The sequence below is a fragment of the Anomalospiza imberbis genome, chromosome 3 (genome assembly GCF_031753505.1).
Source record: "Anomalospiza imberbis isolate Cuckoo-Finch-1a 21T00152 chromosome 3, ASM3175350v1, whole genome shotgun sequence".
In the NCBI taxonomy this organism is placed as follows: Eukaryota; Metazoa; Chordata; class Aves; order Passeriformes; family Viduidae; genus Anomalospiza; species Anomalospiza imberbis.
Window position 1 is genome coordinate 110100564 of NC_089683.1, and position 17010 is coordinate 110117573.

Here is a 17010-nt window from a genome sequence, read left to right on the forward strand (position 1 = left end):
TTCTTAAGAGAGGGAGAGGTGAGCTGAGGACACTGAGTACATGTCTGCCAATGGAACAAACCAGACTTACTTTCTATCCAAAGTGAACATACTTGTCTCAGGGGGAGAAAAGGACATTAACCTCAATTTGTAAATACAATTCTGGGTTTGGGGTTGGTTTGAGGTTTTTTTTAGAAAGTCTTTTTATCTTTGTTGCTACATCCACTTGTCCAGACAGAGCAAAAACGTATCTCAGCTGAAAAACTAGAATCATAAAAGCAAAGCAAACAAGCAAAAAAAAAAAAAAAAAAAAAAACCACAAAAACGCACTCAGTTTTGTAATTATCAGGATATCCACTAAGCTCAACTTTCCAGCCACTTGGCTGTGACACACACAGGTCACCTCCCTTATTCTTGTGTTTGCACCTGGGTGCAAAGCACAAGGAAATGCAGTTGGAAGCCCAACACTCAAAGCACCATCTGGATGCCTGCCTCGTTTGTCTGGGTGCTCCTGTCTTATTTAAAAGACAGGAGTATACAGACAGATCTCAACAAGACATGGGCTTTGAGAAAAACAAAAAAGGTGAAGTTTGCAACTTTGCAAGGAAGAGTAAAGATACACTAAAACACTAAACCTGATTAGAAGTGGAAGCCTTTTTTTCCAGACAGATTTGGGGAATGCAAGTCTTGTCTTTGAAAGATACAGAGGTAAGAACGGAAGCTCACCAACCTACAGAGCATCCTCACACTGGACAATGTTTAGGGTATGCCCTCCATGGAATTACAGGGCTGCCTTTCCATGCCCACATCTACGGCAGGGCACTCTAAGAGGCAGGTAAGCATTTGGGTGAGGAGACTGGCTAAAGTGTTGGAGAATTAAAGAAAGAGGTGTGTGTGAGGGATGAGAAGAGCTGCCCAGCCCTGCCCTGCCTGCAGGAGACAGGCAACAACAGGCAGCAGGGCAGGGGAAGGTGCCAGGGAAAGCCTGCCCTGCAGCCGGCACCCAGGAGCCGCTTTCCCTCCAGGCAGAACCAAAAACGGGCCTAGGCACCCAGAACTCTGAGCAAGCCTCGACTCATCCTCGCAGCCAGCCAGGCAAAATTAAAAACAAAGCGGGGAGAAGCAGAGCACCAAGCCCTACACCTGACCGGGCTGCGGGTACTTGGGCAGAGAGCCGTGCTTCTGGAGAAGCCAGGATTAGCATGAGGAGGATGGCAAGATGAAAGAGATAAAGAAGGAGGCTGAAAAGGTGAAAAATGAGGGGAAGGTGCAGGAAGATGAGAAGATGCAGGAGGATAAGATGAAGGAGGTTGAGGAGGAGGAGGAGGAGGGCTCCCCGGCTGCAGAGCGCAACACTGCCGGGTCTGTCATCATCCTCCAGCGGCGGGAGGGCGGGGGAAGGAGGGGAGCGGGGCGGCCTCACCTGATGAGGTCCAAGAAGGAGTCCACCGTCTCCTTGCTCTTGGGCAGCTCGCCCGGCAGCCCCAGCTGGGTGTTGAGCGCTGAGGCACCGGCGCCGGGGCGGATGATGAAGCCGAGGGCGACGGCGAGGCCGGAGGCGAGCAGCGTGGTGCCCAGGAAATAGGCGAGCGCGATGCCACCCAGGCGGCCGAGCGAGCGGGTGTCCAGGCTGGCGGCGCCCGACACCAGGCTGCAGACCACGAGCGGCAGGATCACCATGCGCAGCATCCGCAGCAGCAGCTCCCCGGGGAAGGCCAGGTAGGAGACCTGCGCCGGGCCCAGCGCCGCGCCGCGCACGGCGGCCCCCAGCGCCACGCCGGCCACCACCCCCGACACCGTCAGCAGCACCAGCGCGTTGCGCCGCAGGAACGCGCGGCAGCCCCGCAGCCGGGCCCCGCCGCCCCGCCGCTCCTCCGCCGCCGGGCCCTCGGCATGGCCGTTCCGGCCGTGGCCCGCCTTGCCCTCACCCGCTGCCGCCGCCGCCGCCTCCATGCTGCACCGAACCGTGGCTCCGCGTGCGCCGCTACCGTACGGCGCTCTCGGCACGGACTGAGCGGCGGCCCCGCCCCGCCCAGGCCCGGGAGGCACCGGCCCCGCCCGGGGGAGGGAGCGCGCGGCCCCCGGCCCGCCCCGTGCCCGCCCGCCCGGCCCGGGCTGGCTCCGCGCCATGGCCGCGGCCGGGCCGCGCTGCCCCCCGCGCCCGCCCGGCGTGAGGCCTCTGCGGGTCGCGAAGGCCTCCTCGGTGTCCCCGAGATCACGCGTGTCTCCCTACGGTCGGTGTCACAGAGCTAACAAATGTCCCCACAGCGTCCACCTTGGTGTCCCTGTGGGTCACACTTGTCGTCCCTCAGTATCCCCATTGTTCGTACACACCGCCGTAGTGTCCCCGCAGTTCACACGTGTCCTCTCGATCACGTCCCCTCAGTGCCCCAGGGCTCACGAGTGTCCCCTCTTTTCGCGTCCATGCCCCTGTGGCTCACGCGTGTCCCCTCATTGTCCCCCCTCAGTATCGTCATGGTTCCTACACACCCCTGCAGCGTCCCCATAGTTCACACATGCCCCCTCAGTGTCCCTACAGCTCACGCATGTCCCCCTCCATGTTCTCTCGGTTCAGTCACGTCCCCTCAGTGTGCCCGTGGCTCACCGAGTGTCCCCCTCGGTGTCCCCATGGTTTGCATACATCCCCATCAGTGCTCCCACGGCTCACCTGTCCATTCAGAGATCCCCCCTCAATGTCTTCACAACTCACACATTGTCCCCATCAGTGGGGCTCACATGTGCCCTCAGTGTCCCCCTCTCCTCTCCAGGAACTTCTCATGGAGGCAGGAGCCATCCTCTGCACCAGGACAGGTTGTGTCTGTGTCCCCTGTCTGCACGGTCGAAGCCATTCAGCAGGTCCGTGGGTTCATCTGGAGCAGGGTGATGTGGACAGAGGGACTCTGAGCACCCTTCCTGGAGGAATCCCACGTCTCACCACACTAGGTGGTTGTCCGAGGAGCAGACGGTGCCTGTGATTATACATGGGGCTGATAAAGGCACTCGGGGCTTTCAAACCCACAAGAGCCTCGTGGATGCACTACTGTCATGTTTGCTCACAAGGGCACTTCCAGGAGCTCCAGCTGGTGTTTGGACTCTGCCAGGGGCTCCATTTCAGCTCATTCCCTTGACATCAGCAAAGCACAGCCTAGCAGAAAACACGCTGTGAAAACAACCAGCCACACATCTGCTTTGCGAGTAGACTGCACTAATTAAAGAGACTGACAGGGTATGATGCAACAATAATCTCGATTTAATAAGACTTTTCTGCTTTCTGATCTCATGGATAGACCTGAAAATCGCTATGGCTGGAGATCCTGGGAATTGTCTGTGTGTAAATAGGTAACGACACCATTGACAAGCAGTAGTGTCCACCAGCATCCACTTTAAAGCTTGATGACAAGTCTTGATTAGCTCTTCTGCTGAAATTAGACTCACGATATGAGCACATTCTTACTGATTTTTGTTTTTTTTCCCTAATAACTTTCCCTTTGAGTAATACTTGGTTTGTGGAAGTCTGTAAATCAATGTCCCATCAAATCAGCAGATATAGGAAACAGAGACTAAACAGGAAAACAAGTATCTGCAAACACTTTTAAAGACATATAATTCCACAATTCTTTTTGTTCCTCAAAAGGAACAAAAAAATTACAGAGATCTTTTAAAATCGGGTTTGAATTTTTTCTGCAAATAGGTTTGTGAATAATAAACAAGTTACTGTCCAATGTAATTGTTTCTTTCTCTATCAGAAGCATTTCTAAAATGTTTTTCAGTAATATTTTCAGAGCATTCCTTGTGAAAATGTCATGCTTCATTTTTTCCCATGCATTCTTCCCTGCCGTTCTCTCTTGATCTCAAGTTTTTTTCTTTCAATTTACCCATGAAAAGGGAAAGAGAAAAGCAGAAAAGAAATGACAACAGAAAATTATAAAATAAATAGAAAAATAAATAGAAAAATAAATAGAAAAATAAATAGAAAAATAAATAGAAAAATAAACAGAAAAATCTATTCCTTGTTTCAGTTGAGAAGAGATTCTAAAACCAAACAACAAACATAAATGCCGTTCCCTTGTGCAAACTTGAAAGCAAGGGGAGAAATTCAGGAAAGTGTGAACAAGAAGAATGTATGAAACCAGAAAACTCATTGATAGCAGCACATGTATGAGACCAGTGCAAGAGCCAACACAGAACCTTTTTCATCATATGACAGTAGACTTCTTTCTTGGAGTATTCCCCGCCATGTCCTTGTGGGACGGACCTTGCTCAGAGCAGTGCTCTGAGAACAGCCAGGAACACACATCTCCAGAACTGTAGATTGTCACACTACGACACGAAATAACTCGCACACGGCTGCTAGATGCAAAAGGGGAAAGAAAAGAACCCAAACACGAAGCTTTATTTTCTGACTCCACTCTATATAGAATAGTAAAAGTGACAGTGGATTGGAGGGTGAAACTGCCACCTCTCCAACCACACTGGTCAAACCGACAGTCCATCAATTCTCTCCACCTACGAAGAAGAATGTAAAACAATCATTGTTTATATGAACAGTGTGAGAAAATTCAGTAGAAATATGTATACATCAGAAAGCATAAGAAACTTTTAGAAGAACTTTAAAACTCTCAAAAGAACAGGGCGACAGTAGATCCCAGTTGAAGTTCTTGAACCCATGCTGGGGCTGTTTGGTGATGGCCAACCCTTCCAAAACAACACTTTGACATAGGGATGCTGGTGTCAAGCTTCCTCATCAATGGCACCCTGAGAATTCCCCCTAATTTCCCCTTCCTTTCCCCCACCTCTTGATTTTTTAATTCAAATTCTTATCCAAACAGTTATCCTTCCTCTCTTGACATATCTCCAGATGACAATGCTTTTGCCAACAAGAAGACGACATAGCACATGAACCTCCCAGCATACAAATGGACATCATCCCAAAGATGTTCTAGGCAAAGCTAACTGTTTTTCCACCCTGTGAGAGTTCATGGATGGCTGCAGTGATTAACCCTGAAGCCCAATGGCTTATTCAGTAGTAATCGTTGACTGATCCATTGTGTCATGTTTTCATTTCAGCGCTTGTAGATCTTGGGAGCTTTCCAGTGGGTCACTCTGCATGTTTCCAGTGTCCACCCCGCTGGTGCTTCTAAATTGGGGATTTTAACTTTCCCTATTTGGAACTTGAAGATTTTTTTTTTTTTTTTAGCTTAAGTGGCTTTCACCAGCACAGGGCTAGGATGCTTCCTCCAGAAATCAGCAGAGGGATCATGAACAGGCAACAGCAACAACAACAAAACAACCAGAAAAAAAAATCCAGTTACTTTTAAATAAAATTTTCTTTAATTCTTTTGCTTTCAGTGAAAAAACAGCCAATATAGTTTTCACCACTGCCCCAGAAGGAAGATGTCATGCTGCTTTCCAGTCAAATTCAACTCGATTCCAGTTTTTGATGGTAGGTATTTGAAATTCCAGCCTCAGTAGAAGTAAAGAAAAAATCTTAATGGCTTTAAGGGAACCAGGTTCTTCCCTTCTGTGTTTCATCTGCACATCAGCATAGATGGACACTTATAATAACGGGCTGGAAATGTAGGATTTTAATGCCCCTAGGAAACAGAGGTCATTGTTTCTCACACCTGCGAAAGGTCAACACAAAAACTGGAAGATATCAGATTTTAATTTCTTTGCTAGAGAAGGAGAGGATGCCTTCAAAGAGCTGTTTGCAGATCCCTGAGTCGCATGCCTGATACATGCAAGTCTCAGCAGCTGGCACATGTTAGAGTAGCCCTCAGGCCACATTTCCTACAAACCTGCAGAGCAGCAGGAGTGCAGAGAACACTCATTGTGCCACCTCCGCTTTCCCCATCTTCCTGCTGCTATTTCCTTCTTCCTAAGACTGGCAAGGTCATCTGCAGTTTTTTCCTTGGGTCTGGCTGCTGTGTGCTCTCTGTTCTTGGGAGACCCAATAGAAACATCAGCAGGATTCCAGATAAGTCATCCATCAGTCATCTCCTGCAACTGCTGTGATTTGAAGTAGTTTGATGCCTCAAAGGCATGGTGGGGAGGAGAGAACAAGATGAAAGGGAAGAGGGCAGGAAGGGGTTGCATTTTATAGCCATGTTTTTCATGAGAAGCCTGAATAAAGGTGCTCCCAAGCTTCCCAGTGGAGATGTGCTGGGCAGCCTGCAGTGTCCTAAGGGGCTGTATTACAGTGTGGCCTTTTTCTGAGAAGGATTCTTGAAAAGCACATGGGAGAGATCTTGTTTTCTACTGAGCAAAATGAAGTCCTCAGAAGAGCCACATCACATGAGCTGAGGCAGGAAGGCCTAGAGCGCTTTCTTGGTATGCAGACTTTTAGTTTGGCAAGAAGTCTTTGTTGGGCCAGGGATGGCAAGCAATTTGGACAGACTCCAGCCCCATTGCAGAAATCCTCTCCATCTGCATCTGGGAGGAACATGAGATGTGTTCCTCAGCTCTTCCCAGTGCCCCTGGCCCACTCACCTCATTGCAAGCTAGATGCAGGACCAGCCTAGTTACCTGGATTTACCAGAATGAGCCAGATTTCAAGACATCTGTAACCACAGAAAGAAACCCCCTGTGATGACAGAACCAAAGACTATTGCTGGCCAGTAACTGAAATAAGACAGTCCCAAACACACTCCTACCACAGTATCACGTGTTGATTCAGCATTTCTCCAGGCTGGCTAAGTGCTCACACCTGATCGAAAATATTCTGAGTAGGAAAAAAACTGTCATCTGTAAATGCATTTTCTAATAGCAGAGGCAGGCAAGGAGTTTTGCAAATACCACTTGCTTGCCCAAACTCCAACAAAATATAAACTCTGCAGACAGGAATGGTTGACCTAAGGTAAATATTTAACTTTATCCTTCAAAGGCACATGTAGTTTTACCAGAAAGAAGATGAAAAATATAGAATAATACCCACACTCACATACCTTGTTTACTCTAAGGATCCTTTGATGGCCCTGGAAACAAAGTTATACTGAGGCAAGAGAAATTTTTAAACTGTGTGTGTTGTTCCCTTTTCCAAAATTATCATAATATAAAAATATGAAGAAAAACCAATCGTCCACCAAAAATAGTAGAATTTTTCCCTTCATAAGCTCTCCCTGAGGTTTTTCTTTGAGTTTAAAACAAGGAAAAGCAGGGAAAAGTAGGAAAAAAAGGGCAAGAAAAAGAACAGACAATCAAGATCTTGGATATGTGACAATCTGTCCTAGCAGGGGACATTGCCTCTAGCTGGTGGGGAAAATTCAGGGTCAGGCTTTTCAAAACAAGCAGGGCTGATCTGAAAACAAGCAACGAAGCTTTGCTACCGAAGAAGCGAGGGAAGCGACCGGTGCATCTCGGCCATGGGAAGCATGCTTGAATGGAGAGCTTGAAAATGCTCCAAGTGCCTGCTGATTTCTCCCATGGTAGTGGGTTGATAAAGTGCCTTGCCACTGGCAGGAGGTGGATAAGTTGGACATCTGAGGGTTTGCCTGGCATTCAAGGATCCATGCACAAGCAGAGCCTGCATTGATTTACATCAGTTGTATGGAATATGCTATAAAAAGCCACATTAGGGGAAAAAAAAAATGTGTGAGCAATTTCTGAATGCTGATTGTGATTCAGTGGCTAGTAGCAACAAGGGGAATCTCTATCCTTACATATTTTATCCCTGATTACAGTATGACAATGAATACCGTATCCCTGATTATGGGTGACAGTAAACTGGGATGACAGCAAACAGGAATGACAAAGCTTCTGCCAAGAAACACAGGGGACCGGGCAGCTGCCCTCTGCCCACTGTAAAGCTGTCTTCCCATGCCCCCAGCTCACTGTGACAGTGGCCACACCAATGAGCTTCGGGAGCCAACGGGGGAACCAAACACATCTTTGAGAAGTAACTGGAAAAGAACATAAGAGCAAGAAAAGCAAGAATGTGGTATTTTAAGAGCATATTTTCCAAGTATCCAACAATCTGCAACTCAGATATTTCCAGGTGGTCCTTTGATTTAAAAGCCTTCCATTAATTTTCCACCTGGAAATTTGCCTGCTGTGGTTTTTAACCCCATCATCTCTTTTCCAGAGAAGTGGTTAATCCTCTGCAGAGATCACTGCATGCTTCTGTCACCCTTTGCACCTCTCCTGGTGGAGACAGGTAGCTACCAGCCCTGCATCCACTAAAAATCTCCATGTTTGCTACAGTCTGTGAGATACAGATTTAAGGTGTTACAGCTTTTTGCTTCTGTCCTCCAAGGCTGCTGTTCAGCCACCAAGTGCAATTCCCTCCTCCATGAGGAAGGGAATTTGGTATTCTGGCTCAGGAGATGTTATTAGGCTCATGAGTCTAATAAGGCTGTAGGTCTCTGAGGCTGTCAGTCCTTGAATTTCTGCTCAGAGGTAAGCTCAGGCAGCTCCTCAGCGGAGGTTTCTCTTCAGCCAACCTGCCCATATTTATGAAACTCACAGAAATACACTTCCTGGGAGATTTCCACCCTTCAGCAAAATATTCAGTGGAACTGCATGTTGGAATCAGGTGCTGTTAATGAGGGACGGGTGGATGGAGTCAAGCAGAGACACATCTCCCAGTGCATGTGCCAATGTACCCACCTCAAACTTACCTTTATGTTTACTGCTGTCCCAGCTCTCCGTGTGACTCACAGAGTAGTCCTCCTGATCTGGGAGAAAGGGCTGGTGCAGATTTTCTCTTTAACCCTGAAAAGAGCCATAAAAATATGTGGAAATACAGGGCAGTCACATATATCTAAGGAAAACAGTAAATACATACTCAAAGGAGAAACACTGTGTGATGAGTCTGCAGGTTAGTATGAAAATAACCTCAAAGTCTTCAAAGTCACAGCAGGGTGTTGCACTGCTACTCTCTCCCTTTCCTCCCAACATGTTTGCATCATAGAAAATGAGCTTTTTGCTCCTAAAGTCCACAGTTTCAGACACATTTCTTAGCTAGACATAGGAAAGTACATAGGTTTCTCTGGGGCTTGTAGTTCTCAGTGATCTCAAAGCCTTTGTGAATCTGAGCTTACTTTACTTATTTTACAATTTTCAAAGCTGCCTAGGCTACTGTAGGTATGTGAGATACCTGCTGGGAGTTCCAAAGGCCCTTTTACTCACCTGAACTGAAGCAATTTCAGCTCCCTAATGAAGCAGCATCATTATCAAAACCAAGTGAAACAAAACAAACAACATACCTGTGCAGAGTAGATTACACACCACTGTGGCTCCGTAACAGTCCTGTTACTGCAGGTTTTGGAGTAACAGCCCAACTGGGAATTAAGATGAGAAAAACGAGGCAGGAGGAGTGTGTGAACTTTCCACCTGCCTGTGGTCAGAGCCAAGACCTCCTGCATCAGGGAGCGCAGTTCACCTCTGGCACAGTGCAGCCACAGAGCAGGGAGTCAGCCCCAGGGTGAAGCCCCTGATCCGGCACTGGGGCTGCTGATCTGTGGGACACATGTGCTTCGGTGGGGGAAAGGTGAAGAGGTCCTGCTTAGCTTTGTTACCCCCAGCTTGCAAAGGAGCTTTGAGAAAAGTGAAGAGAGGCAAGGCCACTCCTTGCTCACACACCACCTTTTTTTCAGAGGTGACAGAGTGGCTCTATTGGCAGCAGAGGATATGCTGAGCAGAGCCACCACATCTTTCTGGTGGATAAGGAGAGGCAGCAGAGGCAGCTTCTGGAGCACACTGAAAGTTTTTTTCTGAGTGCCACAGGAAAAGAAACCATTATGAGAGTGTGCTAAAAGCCTATTCATTGCTAAGGAAAGGGCTGCTGAAGAATGTGGGATGCAGGCCGAAAACTGCCAGCCAGAGCAACAGGGAGATTATTAAAGCCCTTTGCAAAGACCCCCGTCTCCTTCCTTTGGCAGTGGCAGTTCTGCACATGGAGTCGTTTCGGCCCTACCCATTGAAATCCTGTAAATAGCTGCCTGCATGGAGGCAGGAGCTGGCTGACAGCTGAGGGGCTTTTTCGTGTGGGAACTGTAGGTAGCAAATGTGGCTGTTCTCAGCTGTGCTCCTCAGTGGGGAGCAGTGCTGACCCTCTCCAGGCTGGCTGCTTGTGCAGGGGCTGTGCACACAGGATGCTGGGGCTGTGCACACAGGATGCTGGGGCTGGGAAGCCTTTCTGTCTTCCAGTAGCAATATCTTGCCCTGAGTCAGCAGCTACCTGTTCTGGCAAACCTGAGAGCTGTCTCCTGCTTTCTCTGTCCCAGTTTCTGCCTTCCTTTCCTGCCTGCTCTTACATTTTTTTTTCTCTTACCCCACCTTAGCTTTTTATCTCCTTGGGGTTGTTTGGGATCAGTGCCTGTGAGACAAACCCTAGCCAAGGGGAACCCATCCAGGGAACAAAGCCCTGGAGCAATGACTCCTACAAGACAGGCTGTCCCCTTTGCTCTCTAAGGTGAAGCTGATCCTGTGAGATTGCTGTGCCCATAGCTATTTTGTTTTAGGACTTGGTGTACTCCCTTCCTGCACACTCAGCCTGGTGGGAACTCTGTACTAGTAGGTGCTGTACAGACACATGATGGAAACCCCCACCCAACAAGAGTTTCTGCAGGATGAGTAGAGAAGTGGAGGCACAGGAAGGCAAAGAGACATGCCCAGGATTACCCAGTACACCCAGCTCTTTCATCTGCTTTGTCCCATGCTGTGCCCTCTGGCACCTGTCTCACATATCAGGATGCAATAGCGCAGCTCCAGGCTTGGGAGCGTTGCTTTCCTGCCTCTAGGAATGGCACGGCAGGGAACCAGCAGGAAGGAGGCGGTGAGGCTCTACCCTCCGGGGGTTGAGATGGTCTATTAACTACTCCTGCCTTCAAGGAGACTCCGACATGACTGCTTCCATACCCAAGGATTTAAAAGTCATGAGTCAGGTCCCTCCAAAAGCATGAGACTTTATGGTTTCAAAAGCATGAGGTTTGGGGGAAAAAAAATGCATGCTCTAAATTTGCCTTTGGTACTGGAACCCTTGGATCATATTTTTTGAGTTTTTAGCCCAAAAATCAGTGTTTATTCTGCCTGTTGGTTAGGCAACACAGAGCATCTTCCTTGTCTGCTCACTCAGATGTATTCATGAGACTTTTCAGAACCTGAAGTCTTCGAGCCCTCTGATCCTCTGTCTACCTTCATTAAATTTGGTTGATGGGTTCAAGTTGTGAGGGAATCAGCACCTATGCCCACATGTAGTGCCCTTAACTAAACCTTGTGTCCTTAGAAAATTGGACAGAAATAGAGGTGTCCAAGGTTACTGCTACCTTTTTAACATTACAACGAAATCTTCTTGGAGTGGAGGAAAGACATGGAAATACTTCACATGTTGGAAAAGCAGTTGGACCAGGAGTCTCCCTGGAAAGAAGAAAGCATATTTAATAACCAAACTCAGCTGAGGCAAAACCATAGAAAACAAACTGCCTGCACCAGGAATTTGGGGGAAGGGCCAACGCTGGGAAAGGGGGAGAAAAGAGCACAAGGTATTATTTAGTTCAAGTAAAAACAGAGCAGCACATCTGAAGAACATAACAGGGAGGTGCGTGTTGCAACTGGCCAGAATGAAAAGAATCAGAAAAGAAAGAAGGAGAGGCAAAGGCAGCTTTAGGAGTAATGACAGGGAGATCAGATTTTCAGGCAGAGCTCAGACATGTCAGCTAAGTGGAGCCTTTTGAGTGCTGTGTGATGCTTAATCCAAAAGGCATCCCAAATTCCAGTAACAATATCCACCTCAAGCCAGCAGATGCACTGCTTCACCTACAGCCTTGGGGCTCAGAAAAAGACTGGTGTTTGGAGGTTTGCCCTTCCTTCCCTGCATCCATTCCAAATCCTGACTTACCTTTGCAGGGGCCACAGCTCCTAATGAGGCAGGGAGGGAGATGTTCAGCTGGGCTCAGCTAATGAAGGGTCAGAGATCTGCCTGCCAAAGCCTCATGGCATTTTCACCCCAGTGCAACCTGGAGACAAATGGCTGAGATGGGAGTACAAGTCACTTTGATCTCTCTGGTTTACATCCCCAGAATTAAATGAAGGCGTTCTTATAATTTCTTCTCCAGGAGACTGTGTGCACTGCCAGGAAGGGTTCAGATACCCCCAGTGCTGCAGCACCTTTATGCAAGTGTGGCTGGGTAGTACTTGGTCCCTTAATGATCTGGTACTGAGCAGGAAGACAGGGGAGCAGCAAGGGTTCTCCAGGATATGCACAAGGATGAATTATATGAGGCTAATACTCAAGGATATAATACTCAAGGATCACTCCTGTGAGTCCTGTGATGGGAGACTGGCCACCCCATGCTGCCATCTGGAAACAGAGAAAGTGTTCAGGAAAATTTTTGAGATCCAGCCTGATCTGAAAAGGGGAAGCTAATGGGGACAGGAGGTCATTGTGGTGGGTCTTGCAAGGTAGGTAGGAGGTAGGAAATTCCTCCATGGTAAATCACCGCTTCCTCCGACTTCTGCTCAATCCGCAGTGCAGCATGAGCGGCCGGGCAGTGTCGTGTCCCACCCTTGGCAGCACGGTCGCCTGTCTTGTTGATTCAGTTCATTCCCAGTGGGACAGGATGGGGCAGGATTTGGCCCTTTGTCTCCAGATGTCTGTCCAATCTGTGGGCTTGCAAGTAATGAACTGTAAAAAAAGAAGAGTTGACAATTAAATGCTCAGAATCTACTAGGACTTTGTCCAGAGTGGGCTAAGCAAACAAGTACAGATGGAGCAACCTATGATCTGCACAGTTGCATGAGCTTTACAGTTAAGGGTGTACTCTATGCTGCTTAATTGCTTTAATCATACCAATTTATGAGCCAGGTTTCTTGCTTAATTAGTGAAATGAAGAATGAAAAGTGAATACATGGAATTAAGTCTTGACTTGTTAATTTGGCTTATAACCTTCATTACTGAGCTGGGAGAGCTGTGTTCATTTAGTGTCTGGATGTTTAATGTTGTTTTTCACATAGTGCAGAAAATGGTGAAGAATCAGCAAAGAAAGGGACTGAGCTGATCAGTAGCCCTCAACCTCAGGGCCTCTCAGTGAAGGCTGACTCAGTGACCATATGATGTCCTTGGAAGGGCCATTTTGGGTGAAGGGGGATGAAAACTTTTGAGATGCTGCTGCTGTGCATGACACAGCATTTGCCTGCACATCTGGAGCAAAGCTCCCACTTCATCCCCAAATGGTTCCCCCAAAATTGAGCATCTTTCACGGGAGAGCATCACCAGCCAGCTCCAGCAGGTTCTGGATGCATTTTTCTTCATGGGGCATTGACCACTGTTGTTCCCACTCATGTGGAACAAGGCAACATCATCTCTCGTGCCTCCAGGGGCCTGAAGAGGACCTCAGGGAAAATGGCACAGAATTTTCCCTGCAGTAGCATTTTCAGACAGAAAACTGTTTTCAAAGAATGAATTCTAGTGATAAGGTGGGGTTGTTTTTTTCCCACTATAAACCAATCTTTTTCTAGCTGCAGCGGGTTGTTCCCACCATACTGTCAAAGAGGAAAATTAATTTTTAAAAATCTGATGCAAATGCTTTTGTTTTGTCCTCCCCTCTTTTTTGCCTTCTGCTGCTTTTAATTTTTGGACTTATTCTATTACTGGATAATTGCATTGGCTAATTGCATTTAAACAGTTTTAGCAAGATTGGGTAATTAAATTCAGAGCAATTGGGCTGAAAATGCACAGAATCTGGTAGAAGTATTTCACAAGAGGCTGAACTAGGTAAACAAGAAGGGATGTGTTAGTTTATGTGAGGGTACACACACATATTTAGGGTACACGGGTCCAACTCCCAGACAGGAAATGCCATATTTGTGACTCTGGGCCCTTCCCCAGGACATGGAATCGATGGAAAACAATTTTGATGGGCAATGGAGGGAATTCGATTTTCATTAACACCAGATAAACCAATTCCAGAAGTGAAAACCCCACAAATATCTTACAAGCTTCTCTTGTCACTGTATCCGAAGCCTCACTGGAAAATACAGCTATTATTTCTAAATGCATCCACTGAAATACAAATTTCCAATAATTCGAATTTCCAATAATTAAACAGTCGCAGCCAGGTGTGTATCTGTACTCTTGGCTCTCTTGTATCCAGCAGGGAAACAACAATTTTCTTTTAATGTTGAGCATATTCTGAAATCATTTCCTGGGAGCTTTTCACCCACCATGTGTGAAGCAGGTATCCAGCAGGAAGGGACATAGGACACATGAAGTTTTACCCAGCTTCTTGTTGCTGGCTCCTTCCCTGCTCTTCCCTGTGGCTGCTTACTTCGTGTAGATTTTCCTCCTGCATGTGGGAAGGCTGGTGGGAAGTGCAGCAGATTTTGGTGAAGGTTTCCTGGGCAAACCCAGCAGCCCTGGTGATGGAGCCCTGTGCACTTCTGGCCGTGCTGCTTCTCAGGCCCCCACAGCACACAAGAGGGAGGAGTCATTTCCCAGCACTGTGCTTTGGTCCTGGTGAGGAAGTGAAGTCCTCTCATTTTCTGCTCAGAGGGAAGGAGCAGGCAGGAATTGCTTGTCTAAAGCCCACCACCACCATCTCTAATGTAGCTAAAGCAATTTGCAGAGCCTGGAATGAAACTTGCACCAGTCTGCCTATTTACCCATCCTTCCTCTATCTCTCTCTCTCATCTGAAAGCAAGACACAAGTTTGTGAGTCAGAAGCAGACTAATTTCAGAAAAGCCACTTCTGAGAGCCTCTGGCTCCTGGATGAGATGCCATCCCTGCTGGAGCAAAGCTCCCGCCAGTCCCACCGAGGCATCTGACCGAGATAAAATAGGGCAAAACACTTCTCATTAAATGACCCTGGCAGAAATCATTTCAAAGAGGGCATCTTGTTGATAGCAAGGACTTCAGGCCAGGGCTGTGACTCTGCCACACCAACCACAGTGTCCACACTTGGCGTGATGAGGAGTGATGGTGAGCAAAGCCAGGAGAACAAGTCTGAGCCAAGCGCTTCAGCCTTGGGCTTTTCCGGGCATTGCAGCTTGTGTGGGCACTGGACAGTTGCGGGTCTGGGCAAAGTTTGACATTTCCCAGCTGCAGAGGCAGAATTTAACTTTGCCAGCCAAGGCACGAGGAACTGAGGCACTTGTTGTATGGGAAGGGGATGGTGGGGGCAGATCTTGGGCGATGGGCTTCTGCTCCCACTGGAGTAAGAAAGATGGGAGATTGGTGGGGGGAATCTCAGGGGACACTCTAGATAGAAAATTACCGGACACCTCCAGCTCTGACAGAGATGACAGGTCCATACTTGCCTGACTTGCCATAAAACCTCACAGATTTCACTACCAGTGCAGATTTTGGCTTTTCCACCAGCATATACAAAACCCATAAGCATATGGACAGCAACCACAGCAGCAGGTGCTGTCACTCAGTGCTCCCCTGCTATTGCACTGCCCACCCAAGCAGAGAAGATGCTGTGAAGGAGAGGGTGAAGGTCTGGCCCGTGTGGTTCATTTCCCTAAGCCCCAGGTCCTCTGCAAGAGGGAGCAGGGGGGCTGACACTGTGTTGAGATCTTTGCCAGTTTGGATCCTGCGGTGTACAAAGTCAGTGTGCCTCGGGGAAACTGGTGTTTTCTCACACCCAGGCATCTCCCTTGGGACAGGAGCCTCTTGTTTTTCTCTCCAGTCCCACTGAGATGAACCTTGCTGGAGCTGCACTACATGGGGATCTATAGACACTGCAGAATCTGAAGTGCTGGCATAAGGCCCACAGAGTCATTTACTTTAAAATAGAGAAGAGCAGGGTATGACTGTGAAAGAAGACACACACTGTGTGCACAAAGGGTTTGGGGTTGGTCACGGGCCAGCATCATAGCAGCTGTCATCCCCTGAGGTGGACATAGAGTCAACAGTCACCTGCTGTAGCCTGCAAAATTGGAGTGTGCTTTGCAGTTGCCAAAGAGGTATCTTCTGGAAGTGGAAAAAGCAGGACTCTCCCAGCACATTCATGTCCTATTGGTGGTGTAGCTCTTCTGGGGTCTGCAGTGAGTGTCCACCATGTGGCACCAATCCTGTGCGTGCTTGCCCAGCCTCTCACTGCACCTCAGAGGGATTTTACAACCATCTCCTACTCTCCCTGCATGTAGGGACTGGGTTTCTGAGTGCTGTGAAAATCTTTTCTCTGGTCTGGGCCCTCAAAAGGAGCATGGTTATTCTTCCAAAGCCTTCCTCCAAACATCTAGGAGAATCATTAGCTGCTGCAGAGCTCCAAAGTAAACTATAGCTTTCTGAGGTCCTGGGGGTGCTGTCTTTGGGAAAAGAAGCTTGATCCCATGTCACCACCACCACAAACAGGGTCATCCTAAGCCCTCCTGGCTGCCAGCACCAGCACAGGCCCCATTGCGTGACATTGAGCATTTCCAGTTCAGCAGTCTCACTTTGTTTGCATTTTATTGCCCAGGCATGACTTGTATCCTTGCTGATGGATGTGTCCACAGCCAATGTGCCAGGCTGGGCACAGCCTATCCTCTAAACTGAGCCCGAGCTGCTGCAGGCACAAGCAGCAGCTCCTGGGGTCACACAGCATTTTTGGCTCACAAGATGTTTGTGTTGCAGTTTCCTCACTTGGGTCCTCCTCTGCCTCAGGGATGGTGAACTGGCCAAGACTGAGAGAGTGGAAGGGCCCTCGGGTAAAATACCCTCCAGAGAGATGATGCATTGTTGTTTTACAAACCCTCCTTCAGCAGGGTACCACATTAACTTGGCTCGCCTGACTAAAGTGTTTTGCTCCTATTTAAGGATCATTTTTCACTAGGGTGAACCCAGGACTTGCATCCCCCCAGGTGAGTATCCCCCTGTTCTATTTGAAGAACCAAACAGAAGTTTTAATTCCCCTACTGACCCCTGCTGCTTTTCTCTGTGGACCATGCTGCTGTTGAAAGCTGGTCCCATTCCTCTGCTTAAGGCAGGGGCAGCTTTCCATTGAACAGATCCCAGAGTCCCAACTGCAAACTCTGAGCAGCTCCCTCCATAAACTCCCCTCAAGCACACAGAGCAGAGGCAGGAGACACTGACACCTCCTGGTATAGTG

The 17010-nt window shown here is 48.2% G+C and overlaps 1 protein-coding gene and 1 long non-coding RNA gene across 4 annotated transcripts in view; both read right to left on the reverse strand.

Moving 5' to 3' along the window:
* The window catches only part of SLC1A4 (solute carrier family 1 member 4), a 33945-nt gene extending 31923 nt beyond the window's left edge, over positions 1-2022 (reverse strand). Inside the window, exon 1 of the mRNA XM_068186375.1 lies at positions 1403-2022. Coding sequence (XP_068042476.1) covers positions 1403-1932 — 530 coding nt within the window. The 5' untranslated portion in view covers positions 1933-2022. The remainder of the gene's footprint in view (positions 1-1402) is intronic.
* A 4570-nt stretch (positions 2023-6592) lies between these two features.
* The window catches only part of LOC137471821 (uncharacterized), a 45082-nt gene continuing 34664 nt past the window's right edge, over positions 6593-17010 (reverse strand). For all 3 annotated transcript variants that reach the window (XR_010997873.1, XR_010997874.1, XR_010997875.1), the window contains one exon: positions 6593-8688. This is a non-coding gene — a long non-coding RNA (uncharacterized lncRNA). The remainder of the gene's footprint in view (positions 8689-17010) is intronic.